General features: G+C 37.9%; 1 protein-coding gene across 2 annotated transcripts in view; it reads right to left on the bottom strand.

The window, feature by feature from the left end:
* PPP3CA (protein phosphatase 3 catalytic subunit alpha) overlaps positions 1-15,616 on the bottom strand; it is a 171,185-nt gene that overhangs the window by 21,124 nt on the left and 134,445 nt on the right. For both annotated transcript variants that reach the window (XM_066548167.1, XM_066548168.1), the window contains exons 7-9: positions 10,907-10,984; positions 9,004-9,098; positions 761-886 (exon numbers count right to left, since the gene is read on the bottom strand). In XM_066548167.1, coding sequence (XP_066404264.1) covers positions 761-886; positions 9,004-9,098; positions 10,907-10,984 — 299 coding nt within the window. The remainder of the gene's footprint in view (positions 1-760; positions 887-9,003; positions 9,099-10,906; positions 10,985-15,616) is intronic.

Raw genomic sequence — 15,616 nt, 5'->3', positions numbered from 1 at the left:
AAGCCTCATCTCAGGCACTGAATAAATGACTTGGGGTTTAGGCAGTTTGTATTTTGTATTAATTTAATATGCTAGACCAAAGTGTTCTCATGCCTTTTGTGTACTTGCCATTCACAGCATGAAGCTGCATTTAGGCAACATCAAGAGCATTAGGTTTCAATAAAATATCATTTGTGATCTTTAGACTCTTCTTGCCAGCGATGAGGCACCACATGTCCTGTGCAGAGAAGGGGCTGAGGAGCAAGTTTTCCTTCCTACTGGCATCCCTCTACTCTATCCAGGAACAGTTAGTCAGACTGGCTCTTAATATCACCAGCTCTGTGTTTGCTGATGAAAAAGCAACCCACCCATAAAGGTAATGTGAGTAAAGATGCAACCCCATGTAGAGAAGTCTGTTGAGACATCCATTCAGCATTAAGTGATATCCAAGGGGATGTTCAAAAGCTTATAACAGAAAAACAAATCAGAATTTTGTTTAGCGAATGCACCTCTGGCCTGCAATGCCATAAAATCTATTTCTGCAGCAGAAAGATAAAGGTATCATCACCTGGAAAGAGTGGAAATTATAAAAAAATATGAGAAGTGTGATTAACCACTGGTAATTGCTTGCCCCTCTGAGCCCCATTTCTACAACTTTGTCTTCAAAAACAAGACACCCGTCTTCAAATTTTTCTTATCCTTTAAAATAAATGAGGCTACATGCACAGTGACCAAGAAACCATTCTGCAGTCTTTAGAACAGAACTGATTTACATACGTACCCTTCTCACCAACAAACGGCAAGGACCAGGTAAACACATCCATGAAGTTTGGAAGCCAGTACGGATGAGGGGAGCAGTTGAACTGCCTGATATTCATAACATTGTTCTCATATTTCAATACTGCAGCTAGAAGGAAGAAAGAAAAGAAACAGAAGAGACATCAGCCATGTGTGTAACTGGCTACCAGACCAGGAATGAGGACAGCATGCACAGCCCACAGAGCTGCTCAGCAGCTTCCACACACTTGATCCAGTGGCACCACCTGAATGCTAGTTATAGTAGGATAAAGCCTCACTGAAGTGGAAAGCCATTTTCAGTCTGAAAGCAGTGTCAACAGCTTTCCCTGCCACTAAGATGGGCTGGTAAGTGAATTAATATCTCTGAGTAGTCAAGAACATGAGCTCTGGGATCTGCCACCAGTGAGGAATGAAGCAGAGTATTCAGAGTCCCCCATTTCACACAGTTATCTGAGCTCCTCACAACCATGCTTTGGAGATAACAGAATAAAGCATTTATGACTCAAAGTCTGAACACTGCTCTTCTGATGGACATTTTCAACATATTTCATTCACAGTATTGTAACTGAGAAGACATCTGCTTCTCACATTATGCAAACACTAGGCAGGCAAAAATGTGCTCCCTATAACACGAATCAATACTAATACAATTTGTCTTGCACCATTTAACATTCTCATCATTCTTATCAACACACAAACACACAGACTAAGTCTGTTCATAGGCAGAAATATAGATATTTATGCCACACCCACTTTTTAAAGCACTGCACCAAGTTCAGTGTTAACTATTGTTAATGGACTTCAGGCTCATGTCTGAAATGGTAATCCAAAAAGGTAGTTTTGAGATTATCACCAAAGTGACTTAAAGACATAAAATTCTTTAAACAATGCAGTTACAGGAGACTGCATGCAGGATATTTAATCAACACAAGCAACAGAAACAGTCAACACAAGGTGTGTCATTCTGTGCTTTCCCCCTTTCCTCCAGCCTTCCCACTTCCATCTCCCCAGGGAGGAATGTAGTTCCAGGGACTGGTTATCACTTAATAGCCAGCAATAAAGTTGCACAACTGCAATGTGAGACAGCATTGTGGGAAATGCAGGGTTGGCTGAAGGGACTGAAGAATTCCTTCTGATTATTTCTCTCTTTTCTGATTATTTCTCTGATTGTCTGTCAATCAGAGAAGAAACCTTTTTTTATGCCCTAGGTTGTTGCTTCACAAATATTTAATAGGATGTTAAATGTCTTCCATTTTGTGGTCAACGACAGAGTCCAGAGCGACCTGGGAGTTTCTGAAACATACTCCCTGACAGACACAGAAAACAGCAATAATGTGAACTTTTGCCAGGCAGACACCATCCACTTAAATAAACCACATTTGACCCTTGCCCATCCCAGTCTGACAACTGGCAGTCAACCTGCTGCTCAGCAGAAGAAAAAAATGGCTTAATACTAGTAATAGCAAAAATGAGAAAACTAGTGTCAATGCTTTGAATATTTCCAACAGATTTTGGCTGAAATCACATGCAGCAGATTGAAATTCATTCTTTTTCTATTACTGTGACACAATTGCATAATAAAAATAAATAGTTTGTGGCTTTACAGAAAAAATGAGTCAAAACCACACAAAAAGGACCACTTAGTGGTTGTAAAGATTCATTTAGAAGGACTAAAACTTCAAATTCATCATCTTAATGAGCTGAGGTAGTTCCCCTTCCCACTACTTCGTCAATTTATCAATTAAGTCTACTTCTAAATTCTGTGAAATTTGAATAAAGAAATAATTTTTACAGGGAACTTTTAAAACTGGCCTCTGAAAAACCTGAACCCTATGCAAAACAGTTGCAAAACATAAAATTAAATAAAAATGGCTTTAGTTAGGTTGTTTCCTTTGAAAGGAAGATAATTTAAGATTACTGTAACAAAAATATCGTCACAACACCTTGTTAATTTATATACCTGAATAGCTTACAAAATAAAGTTCCAATAATAGTATTTCAAAAAATTCTTCCATGTAAATGACCTGTACATCTCCTCAACAAATCACTTCAAAATAACATTACACAATAAAGCAGGGTAATAACAGAGAAGCCTTCTAAAATAACTCTTTTCTTAAAAGAACAGAATAAAATGGGGTATCATAAAACCAGTATCACAAATACTTTTTGGCATTTTAAATTAAAAATCTGTAATTTACAAGCACAACGCACACAAAATATTTTTATTAGGTAAGTAATGAAGATGATATTTAACATGCAAATCAGCTCTTGTTATGAATGTACAGTCCTGATTACTACTTAGTAGTCAGAAGAGGAAAACTTTGCCTGGATCAAGTAGAAAATACTCCTCAGATAACAGCAGGAGTTTCCCTGAGCTTATCTGCCTCTGTGGTTTCTTTTGATAATAGCTTTCTTTTCCCTCTCTGTTGGCTCAGAAAAGATTGGGGGTTTCAACTCTGCTTCATTCCTTAGTCCTTAGTTAACTCAATGCCTAAGAAGCTACAGGAGAAGCAGTAGCCCTGAAAGAGTACACAGCTTTTGAAGGTTACAAGAGTGGAGGTCACACAGTCGCTGATGGAGGAGACAGAAGTGGAATGGGCTCCTTTGGTTATGAAACTTGTAAGAGAGGAAAACCTGACTCCACTCAACATTTGCTTATTATTCCAGGCTGAAACCTCAATACTTTTTCTTTCCAAACACAGACAGATGATAGAAGACCAAGCCATCAACCATTATCATGTATAATCACCAACCAGAGCAAGAATCTTATTTTATTATTCTTAACAGACACACACATTTTAACCTAATTTTGATACTTGCTGTTGTAAGTAAGTTTTAAAAGCTAATGTTTTGTAAAGTGAAGATGTACAGATAGCCCAAATGACATTACACTTGTTTCCAACGGTAGTAACTGAGATATTGGATGCTGAAATCACATCAGAGTGAAATGAAACACTAATGCAGCAGGCAAAGGGCATTTGTACTGTTTAGCTTGAAGCATTTAACAGAGCTGCCCTAAGGCTGGGAATATGGGTGTTGAAAACTGTGCAGGTAAGACACCTCCTTCCTTTGGCTACAAACGGAGACAGCCCTTCTAACCTTCTCAAGGTTAGATACAGCAGCTAGTGCTAGACCTCCCTGGTCTCCTTCAGTTAAAGATGAGCCTGGAGCAACTGTGTCACACCGGTCAGATCCGAATGGATGTCTCAGACCCTCGGGCATCTCAAATGGGGCTTTTAAAGATTATATATTTGGAGGTAAGTTAAGGCCTGAAGCCATGTGAACAACATTAAACTGTGGGACAGCTCAGAATTTCTCAAAGACATGACACATCCTGCTTCATGATCTGACAAATAATTTTTCAGGGTAAATTAATAACATTTTAATCAGAAAAAAAACAATCAGAGGAAAAAATAATGAGCTTGGTAGAAATACTAGCCCAGAATATTTTTAGATGAACAACCTAAATATATTTTCAGCAAACAATTTAACTAATTTTCTTGTAATTTTCTTTCAGAAAACTTATCCCGCATTTAGAAAATGAATCAGTGAAAAGTCCCCCAAATTCTTCACACCTAAGAAAGAATTTCAGTTTCTGATTTAATGCCAAATTAACTTCAGCATTAACTGTGCAACTGGGAACAATGCCTTCTCAAGAAGAGTTGCTAAGTAACCACAGCATTTTCTGCCCAAGTCAGGTCAGGGATAAGGGTTAGTAAAATGAATTTAAATACTATCAAAGGACAAAAATTATTTACTCTACAAGGTAATGGTCTAAATAATCAAGTACAGAAGTGAAGATAATTGTAGATGGAAATATTTTTCCTTATACAATTTTAAAGATTTTTATTTTGCATGTGCAACTGCATCTTGCAAAGAAACAGCCAAGTAACATTCAAGATTTAATCAACAGACTGCAAAAATCACTTTTGGCAAACTTCTCTGCATCAGCAATGAGATGGCCTAGATACCCTGACAACTCTTCTTTAAAAGCTTTTGTTTCCGTGACAAGAACTCTTCACAGCAGCAGAGATAAGGCATTAAAGAAAACTGATAGGGCAAACAGAGGTTACATCTCTCTTCTTCCTCTCAAAGTGCTAATATTTCTCAGAGATCATCCTTGTCTTCCAGGTATACTACTCTGTCTTTTTCCAGGTGAAAATAATTTTCCTGTTAGATCCATCTGGATCAGGCACACTTCATGGTATAGTTCATGCTGAATCTTTATACACTTCACTGACATATAACTTATGATACATTAACAAGCATACAGATTTACAGATAGTTTTCATTTCTCTACTATCCCAAACTCTCCTGCACACTGACTTTCTTTTCCTGCTTTTCCTTTAGGAAACAACACATGTATGTTGCAGCACGTTGGAAGAAACTTCATGCTGGAGATTTTTTCAATAACTTTGGTAGTTCTCTCTCCACTACAAAACCTAATCTTTTAAAAGTGTTCAAAAGATAATAGTCTGTATTTAAACAGCAAGTTAAAATTGCTCACTCAGCCAAAAAGCACCCACTTACTGAAGTTACAGCCAGACACAAAAATGCCAGTATTACCAGTGTTCTACAAGTAACTTTTCTGCCTCTAGAGAACTTCTGTAGAATCTTTCACTTGATTTTTTTTTTTGTTTATTTTTTGGGGGTGTGCATAAACAACACTACAGCAAGGCCTAATTAAGGCATTAAGAAATACTGAATGCAGTACTGAAAGTTTAGACACAATACAAGGCCAGATCATATCACAAGGTAATTTTTGGCACCCTCTTATTCAGTTGCTATGGAGAATTTCTCCTAGTTATGGGCACCCTGGAGCCCAGGGACAAATCTGTACTTACACAACTGTCTCAAAGTTTCTTGATCAGCACAGGTGATCTCTAAGGCCCTCAAGTCACTGGTAACTACCACAATCCAATTAACATTTATCTTCTTACATAAGCTTTCTCTCCAGAAGCAGTAGTCTTAGAAGAATTACCAATGCACTGGTACTTCTTGTAATGAGTACTAATAACAATCTTTGAGTATCTTTATCTTTATGCCTTTTAATAAAACAAATGAAAGCAGAAATGTTTGAGAAAGCTATGAAGATACTGAACAGTAGCTCAGAAGTTGCCAAAAAACTCCCTCCCTTTTGCCAATGCTTTCCATTATACTGAATATGGAAGGAATTATTAATAGTAATGGAGTAGGATAATAATGGAAAAAGGAGGACACAAGGCTCCCAGTATTGAGGCAGTTTCTGAGTCTTTGAATCACCCCCCTGAAAGCCTCTCTCTGTGTCTCCCTTAACTAAGAGGGATGCCCTGACAGGAGCCTCCTAATGCAAAACCTCCCTCTGGCACCCAAAGCTGTGTGTGTGTGGCCTAGGGCTGTGACAGGAGCCACAGCCACGTGTGCACAAGTGACACACACAGCCTGCATGAGGCCACAGCCAGGAACCAAAGGGATACAGAACCCAGCACAGCCAGAAGAGGTTCCATGGTGGGTCAGCACTGTGAGACAGCTCATGCAGAGGCTCCATGGCAGCGTTGTTAACAGCAGATTTGCTGAACACAGGCTTGTTTGGGTAGCTTATCTTCAGCCACTCCTGTCAAACCTTCTTTTGCACTGATATCCTTGCCTCCCTACTGCTCTTTGAGGACATATCTGATCCCAGATCTGATCCCATGGCTGCTCTCCACCAGGGACTGAAGAGCCCCTGGATAAAGTTGGCAAACAGGTCTACTCCTGAAGTGCTTTGAGGAAGCTCAAGAAACTACATCTGTTTTAATGGGTGTAAGAACTATCAACCTGGGGAAGAAAATGAGCATTCTTAACCTCTTGCAGCTTTAAAAAAAATGTATTTATCCTAAACAATACTGCATTTAAAAATGTCCCATTTAATGTCAATGGGAGCTTGAGCCTCTCAGGAATTTATTCAGGGTGACTGTTGGCTGACAACCAGAGGAACACTGAGAACGCATACTAGACAGGAAGGTGCTTACTAGTAGGAGAATAACTCCTTTTCCAAGGACTGACAGTAACCAAACCTCCAGATAACCTGTAAAAATCAATTAGGTTCTGCACCAGTGCATGATGAGTCAGCTAGAGCAACTGCCCTGACAACACCTCTGGATGGAAATACCTTCCTTTTTCTTCTGATAGCAGTCAGAAACTGTGCTCTCAGTAAATTCATTTGCTGCAAACCAAGGAAGTCAACAAGTAGCCATGTTTTGGACTCATTCTATACCATAGTGGTTTTTTTTTCCTTGAACAGGGAAGCAAGCACCCAGAAACTATCCAGATAAAGAAAGATGTATGAGCAATGCAGCATGATAAACTATGCATGATGTACTTTAAATGCCAAGAGCCAGGGCAATCAGTCACATGAAATAATGCCTCAAAACTTCTAATGAGCGAAAAGGAGGCAGATAATCTCAATGGAGATCCATTACAAAGCTGTTAAAGGTCAGCCTCTGAATTCACAAGAAGTTACATATTCAGGAGTGGCACACAGGTGCTGATGCGGCATCAGTGCTGATTTACCTGAGCTCACTCTGAGCAGGTATTGCTGGCAGTGCACACCAACTCCAGCTGTGGCCACAGATAACCCCTCAGCAAATGGTGTAGAGCTTCCCATCAAAATAGGCATTCCACCACATGTAACACCTGCCTGCCACAGTGGAGCATCCTGGAACAAGGGAAATGACCCTCTCTTTGGAAATGGAGATAAAAGAGAGGCAATTCTCTTTACCACCCAAACTGTGGTTTCAAATTCAAGGTTTTGAACATTGTGAATCATTGCTTTCCTTTTAATATTTGCCCTCAAGACAAAGTTTCACATAATTCACCCACTGCCTTCATTGTACAGAACTGCTTCCATGCCTAAGAAACAAAAGGTGAACACTTTCTACCACCTTTCTTTTACAGACTTGTGATCGTTCAGCCTTCGACCCAAAACAGCCAACCAGGAGAGTAAACACACTTCTCCACCAACAGCAATGATCCTACCAAGAAAATGAACACATTCCTTACTTCATCCTGCACTTCTTAGGTTGCTAGCAGAGCCCCTACATCATTAACTTTTACAAAAGTAGCTATTATTGATAGTTCTGCTTGCATGGTTTTGCAGAATTATATATTAATTTTCCCACAAGTTAACAGGTATATTAAGAAATCTGAGGTGTAAAAACCCCATTATCTAGCAGTGAAGTGCTTCCTTCCCTTGCATTCAGTTCATGTCATAAAAGCTTTTAGATTATAAATTTTATAACATATAATGATGCCTGAAGAAAGCTTTCTTTTCAAGTTTAAAGAGAAGTATTGTTTGCTTCCTCTGCAAACAAGCATCCAGATTAAAAACAGCCCTTCACAAGAGAGACTGATCTCTTTGCAAGGCAGCAACTTGCAAGAATATAACTGAGAAAGAATTATTTTACTTTGTTCACAGAGAAACACAAATTATTTTATCATTATGGGGACTAGGAGAAAGTAAACAACACTGCTCATTTGAAGATATAGAAGGACAGGTTTATTAGAAAACTTTATTTTTAGAAACATGAATATTTTTTCCAGTTCATTAGAGATTTCTGGGAATGCAATAAATGAATAAATTCAGAGAAGCTGCAAAGACTTGTATTGAGTGAAGCTTTTATATAGTGACCACCGACCCTTATTTCTGTAGTAACCTTTTTATTTTTTTGGCTATTTATATTTAATTTTTCTACATTTCAGTAGTCAAGGATTAAAACCCCCAAAATGTAAAGGAACTCAGACATCCATCCCATGCTTTATCTGCTCATGACCTGTCAAAGTTTAACTGGCTAGACAGTTTGCACATACAAACTCCAATAATTTTACTGGAAAGAAGCAAGGAACAGATAATTAATTATAAGGAACACTAGGCTCTAAACATCTCACCCAGAGCATTTCTTAATATACTTCTTCATTAACAGAGCTGTTTTAAGTTTTGCTTCCCGTGTAACATTTACTTAATAACTTGCAGTCAAAATACAGAAATATCCTAAGGCATATTAAAATACACAGTTATGTTCAGAGGCATACATCTGCCTGTAAGGAATTTAATTAGGTTTGTATTATATAATAAGTGGAATGGGCATGAACTAACAAAAGAGGAAGAAAATGGGCATGAACTGATAAACACAGGAATGAAAAGACACCAACATATTCAAGTGCACAGAAGTACAGTCTACTGTACATGAACAGGAATTAAATTCTTACCTTTGTTATTGTATACATCTAGATAGTTTGGTGCTGAAAAAATTGTGATTAGAGAAGGGAAGCCTGTTGTTTGGCTTTTCCTGTACATACGATACCTAAGAAGAAAGAGAAGATACTAATTACTACCCAGTGTTGAATGTCCATTTGTCACTGACCACATTCAGTGCGAAAAATGCCCAGTGCATTAGGGCTCTGGCTTTTAACACATGCCAAGACTGAAAAACACACACATGAGCTATTTAAAAGCCACAGGAAAGAAGTATTTCCTGCAGATTTTCTCATTATAACCATTTGACATGACCAGGAATCCACGCTTGAAAGTGGTGTGTCTGTCTGAAATTCAGTGAGCCAGAGGTGGGATTTGTTGTGAATTTGCTCACTGCCCAGGACATTGCCAGACTTTCCCTCTGGGGGACTGTGGGTGAAGCAAGCACCAGCAGGTGCCTTGGCAGGGTCCTGCCTTCAGAAGGGAGCTGGGTGTCCCCCATGACCCTCCTGCTGCCTGCCTTCTCCAGGCATAGAAGCCATGGCACGGCCAGGGCACATGGAAGGGGTGAGAAGGGAAGGGGAAATAGGGCATCTGATACTTTCAGTGCTGTGTCTAATCTTATCCACTCTATCAGCCAGTTTATTAATGCCTGTGTGTTTTCATTACCTAACCTTACTGCCTCATGAAAAATACAAGGCTTATTGGGCCAACAAATAAGCACTAAACCTGCAAGTAATTGGAAAGAAAGCAACCAAACAGTACTTAGACACAAGTACACCAAACACTGCTCTTTAGTCCTCAGCCTACAAGAAACCTAAGAATTCAGCAAACATCCACAAAAGTTGCACTGAAACTGTTGTATAGTTTAAATGCAATCTTTTCCACAAAATTTTAATTTTCACCCTTTACTGGAAAGCAATACAAGAAAAAAGAAATCTTATTACCCTTGAGTATTCCATGCTAGGTATTTCTGGCATAGTAATAGCTTGCTTTTAATTGCATTACCATATGGAAGTCACAACAATTCAAACATTCAGAATAGTTTTTAATATGCATAGTGAATATTGAGCTTATTCCTACAATGCCACTAATTTATCTTTTATTGCTGTTCAAGTTGGCTAAAGTTTTTACCTCCAAACAAACACAATAATAATTTAGGCGTGATATGCAAAGCTATTTATTCAGATTCCAATCCTTCATTAATATCTCACAAGTATGGTACACTTCAAATAAGAGGAATTTTTAAAGTAATTTTTTTAAAGCAGCACAAAAAATTCTACCTTTATAATGACAATAGTTTCATGGGGAACCATCAACACTACCTGATGCTTGACCTGGACTGTTTTTGCATTCAATGGCTTAGACTTCTTGAATTCATTAATGATACTCCTGCAGAAAAATTTATGTGCCTGTACAGTTCCATAATTTTTATTTTTTTTATGAAGTATAAAACCAGTAGGCCCAAAAGTTTTAGGTAGCTGAGAAAGTCCTAAAAGATGGCAGTTCTGGCCTTTGTGAGCCAAATCACTTCTCTGGCATCATGGCAATCAGTGTGTCAAAATACTCTGGCATATTTGCAAACCTTTTTCTGAAATGAATTTGTTTTTCTTTACATGTCTGGCATTGTTTGGCATCAAAAAATTTTGGTCATTTTAAATTAGTTAAATACACTAAGGCTAAGTAAGTGGCATTTATAAAAATTCATTAAATTTTGTAACTCACTAATAATAATGTAAAAGACATTATAATACCATTGTGTATTTTTGTAGCATTAGTAAAAAGTGAGAGCTGTCGCAGCTTATATATTCCAGTTCATTCTCACTCATCTGCTCTTCCTTTTTGTGCTCTGTTTGGGAATGGTAAGCCATTATACATAATGAGTATTATTATTGCCCCCTCTCCACACATACTTACCCAGCATCCTGGGCTTCATGAGCTCGAAGTATGGATAACAAGTTATTGTGCTGTAGGAATTCACATACAGCAGGGTAACTGTTAAAAAAAAAAGTAATAGCACCTGTTAAGGAATTATCAGAAGCAGCACAAAGAACTCTAGCTTTCAAAAAATGTCTCATAAAGCACGTATCATTCATGAAATTAGCACCTGCTCTGCAGGCAGATTTCAGTAGAGACATCATCACCAGCAGTGTCTTTTTAAATCCCCCCCCTTAACTGCTTGGAAAGGAATGCAAGAAACTCATCCATTACATAACAACAATCAGCCAATGGCTTGTCAGGAAAAAAGGTACTTTCTTTTATTCATCTAAGATTTAATGTATTCTAAAAAAACGAAATCTAACACAGCAGTTGCTTGTAACAGAAAACTTCACCCACCGACTACTGTATGCAGTGGCTGCTTGTGGACACCAGAAAATAAGGTGGTTAAGTGGAAAGAAAAGGAAAGAGAGAAAGAAGAAAGGAAAATCAACCCTCAAACTGGGGATGTTTATCTTCCTGAACTTTATCTCCTTGAGAAATAAATTATCTTTCCCCTTGGCAACTTAAAATCCTGTGACTTCTGAAACCCCAAAAATGTGTTCACTGAATATATCTGTGCTAAACATACTGAGCAAGATAAAAAAAAAAACAAAACAAAAAAAACAAAAAAAACACTCAAGTATAGATTACACAAAAAACTGCTGTCCCAAGCATGGTTTCATGGTTTCACCTTAAGTGGCCACTTGCAATCAGTTAACAGCCCCCTCAGTTTCTAATTTCATGCATGAAAAAGATGAAAACTTACATACCCCTCTCCCCCAATCTAATACATCATCTTCCTTTAATTTATCCAAGAGACATGATACTACTTGCTTCCAAACCTTCCTGAGTATTTTGGAACTGAAATATCATTGCAGCTAGAAGCTACAAACCCAGTGGAATGCTGTATCGCTGTTTCTGGATTTAAGCTTCCTAGCATGTATTCTCAGATGCAGGTCTGGTATTTGGAATTGTTTAAAAAGATTGCCATTATAAAACAATTTCAATTCCCAAATTATGTGGGGTAATGTTTTGGCAACTACAGTGATCTCAAATGCTGACAGGCTGCCATTCAAACCACTGGCAAATGAGAACTGATTTGCATACATTTCTTTTCATAATTAATTTTGACTAAATGCAGACTTATGGTACATTTTGTTTAGAAATTTTTACATTAACTTCTGAAAACTGGGGTCTATCATGAAAATCTGATAGACAGTTGATTATGTTCATTATCAGTGCAGCTGCTCAAAATGGCTAGGCTATTACATTTTTTTCCTCCATAGTATTCTTTTCATCCAGTGTTAAGTACTGCTTTTAAAGAAGACATAATGAAGTGGTAAAAAATGCTCCTAAATAGATATGATAGGTTCTTCTTTCCATTTCAAGTACAAAAGTAGTGGAGTTTTTTATTGCCTAATTATCTTGTTCTTCATAAATTTGTGGAAAATAAGAATTCTGCTAGCAGAATTTGGCAGATTCTACAGGGCCCACACCTACAATAGCAGAGGTGTCACAGTGCTCCATGCAAATTTATGAAAAAATAATTTGCCTGCCTTCTTTTTTTACAAGTGAATAGCATGGGACCTTCAACGTGGCAGCTGCCCTATTACCCAGAGCACCACAACCCATGGAGCAGTCTATCAGGATATTTTATTTTGAAAAAGGCAAAGCAACTTGCAAGCATTTTTCTTGAGCTTCTTGTTGAAGCAGAGGCTGGGGAGTAGCAAACTTTGCATCATGTGCCGCTATTACATATGCTATCCTGCATTTCCTTAGTATGTTAGCTTTAGATTAAACAATGTTACTTAACACAAAAATACATGTCCTAAAAAGCAGGTAAAAATAAAAAGTCACACAAAGAGCCAATAAAACAGACATTATGGCAGAAATAATCAAAACCAAAATTCTACAGAAATGACTTCTGCTTGGAAATCTTTTTTCAAATATTTTTTATTAAAATGACTGACTTGCAGTCAAATTCCCTACTAATTTTTCAGAGTGCTACCGTTTCAGAAACCCCTTCCTCCTCGCCCTGCTTTGCAGAGCCCAGACTGTAACTCAGATGAGCCAGAAATAAAGCAGTTGGCCAAGAGGGAAAACAAACAAACAGAAATCCCCCACGCAACAGGCTTTTCCAGAGCGCCCCAGCCTCCTGCCTTCATGTGTCATGCTGAATCACGGAGGAGCGGTGACTCACAGAGAAAACAAAACACCCCTCTGCTAAGCTAGAGAGATGCTATTCCCCATGGAGTACGTGACTGTGATATTCCCTACTTGGGCATCTTCTTTCATTAACATGCCTCATGCATAGTTTACTAGTTCTGAGGTCTCTTTTGCATGATATCTGATTACTTCTGGCAGTTTTCAAAGAGAAGCAATACTTTGCTAACATGAACCAAAATGGCAAATGTTTTCAAATTGTTTTTCCACCAATAACTGGAAAAAATAGATGGAATCAACATAGTTTTTTTCATGTCCCCTCATCATACCATTAAAAGAGAGGCATAAGCACTTTCAAAAGAGAACATTCAAATTTAGTTCAAAAAGCTTCTGTAACATTACATGCACATATAAAATAGGTTTCCTGCAAAATCCATTGGCCTTGCACTTGAGTCTCCAAAGGCAAATGCTTTGTTGCTGTGCTGTTCCCTAAGCAACTCTCAGAACATCCCTTTCCACCAGCTTTTCCTTGCTCTTAGCTGTGCTGTCTGCAGAGCTGCACTGGGAAGTGGAACGGGGCACTGCATTAGAACAAATAAACACATCTTTTTTTGCAGAGTCGTTCTTCCAGAACTGGATGCTTTCCCAGGCCTGATGGAGCACACAAGCAATTCTACCAGTACATCTGGGCAGACAATGTGAGGGCAGCAAGAGCCTTAAAAGCTTCTGGTCTGGGAGAAAGAAGAGTAGAAAAGTGGGCAAAAGAATCTGTTAAAAATGCTATTACTAAAAAAAAAAAAAAAAAAAAAAATCACACAACTGTGCTTCCCACCCTGAGCTGAAAACACACTACAGTCTTCAAAAGCTTTCAGCAGATATTTCTTTAATCTTTGCATACTGACAAACTTAACTTGGATGTCAAGTGCACCACTGAAATCATTTGCTTGTAGGGCCAAAATTATAACTCTACCCCAGAGTAGAGTTCAACCATCTGCAAGGTTGAACCATTTCACTGCTATCCAAGGCTGGAAAGTGTTTCTTGAACACCTCCAGGCAAAGTGACCCCAACAACTCCCTGGAAGTCATTCCAATGCCTGACCACCCCTTCAGTGAAGGGGTTCTTCCTGGCATCCAACGTGTTTCTTACAAAATCGCCTGAGAGTTACTGTACCACTAGCTTATGAAATAAGTGCAAAGGGTCATTGGCAAGATCAGTACAAATTGAAAAGTGTAAATAAATATTTGCTAGAAAAATTCAAGGCAAGAATTAGATAATTTGGTAAACAGGAAAACTTCTTTACTGGCTGGATCAGCTGAAAAACTATGTGCCTGTGGGTCTAATATCACTCAGGAACAAATTAATTCCCTCTTGTTTATAATATACTCTGAACACATTATTTTGGGTATGGATGAAAGAAAAGCTTAACTCATACTAAAAGAACAATTTAAACAACCAGCATTCCATTAATGATTTCTACTTTTTCACAAAATTGCATCAAACATGACCAAGACTACAAAGGAGGTACAATTTTAAACTTCACATAGGGAAAATGAAATCCCATCCCTATCACTTTTTGTTCTCTTTAAAGTACAGAAACTTTAATATATTTTCATTAATTCCTTATATTCCACAGTTAACATTTCACTCTGGCATTGTGCTATTTTGACAATCCACAGTACAAAATACTGCTAGATGCTAAAGGTGTGCACTAAGCGTTGACTCTGAGCGCTTCTGAAAAATCAGACTATTCTTTCCATCTCTAAATGACAGGTTATGCCTATGGTTTCAAGATCTGACATTTTACACCTAGCCACAGCAGTTTCAAGAACTCTTACATAAAGGGACATTTCTTGAAGAAATACTGGATCAGTTTGAAATTCAATAGGCTGTATGAGAGTGATCATGTAAGAAATGCAGTGAGAAGCTTGTCAGACTACTGTAAGCTACAGTCTTTACACTTTCTCATAGAAATGGCCCAACATTTCACAAATGGGTTTTGGCTAAATGCAGAGGATTTTGTGCACTTCTGAGATGGAAGGTCTAGTTAACATGGTGCATGCACAGTTAGAAAGCCACATTACTGTTATTTTCCTCACAGCATCTTTGTATTAGGAAATAACTTGAACTCAGAGCAAAGTAACTTGCAACTTGTCATTATAAGTTGCAAATAATAAATATTTTATTTATTTTATTTATTTTATTTATCTGTAATAAATAAAAATTATTTATTACAGATATTTCCTGCAATTGATTAGGAGACCTTAATCAGCTAGAAATTCTTTCACTTATTCGCAGGCATGACCGAAATCTTCCTGACTTTCATTCAAAATTCTCATTGCTATCTTTTAACTTCCCATTCTAGAAATGACTGAAGAAACTTAAGAAATTTTATTTAGTGAAGAATAAACACAGTGATTCTATTAACAGGCATTCTTGAATGAGGACTGAGTAATTCAGTCCTTCCTTTACAAGCCTGTTCAGGG

Source organism: Molothrus aeneus, chromosome 4 (assembly GCF_037042795.1).
Source record: "Molothrus aeneus isolate 106 chromosome 4, BPBGC_Maene_1.0, whole genome shotgun sequence".
NCBI classification, from domain to species: domain Eukaryota; kingdom Metazoa; phylum Chordata; class Aves; order Passeriformes; family Icteridae; genus Molothrus; species Molothrus aeneus.
Note: the sequence above shows the minus strand (reverse complement) of the source record. Positions and strands in the feature narration are given on the sequence as shown.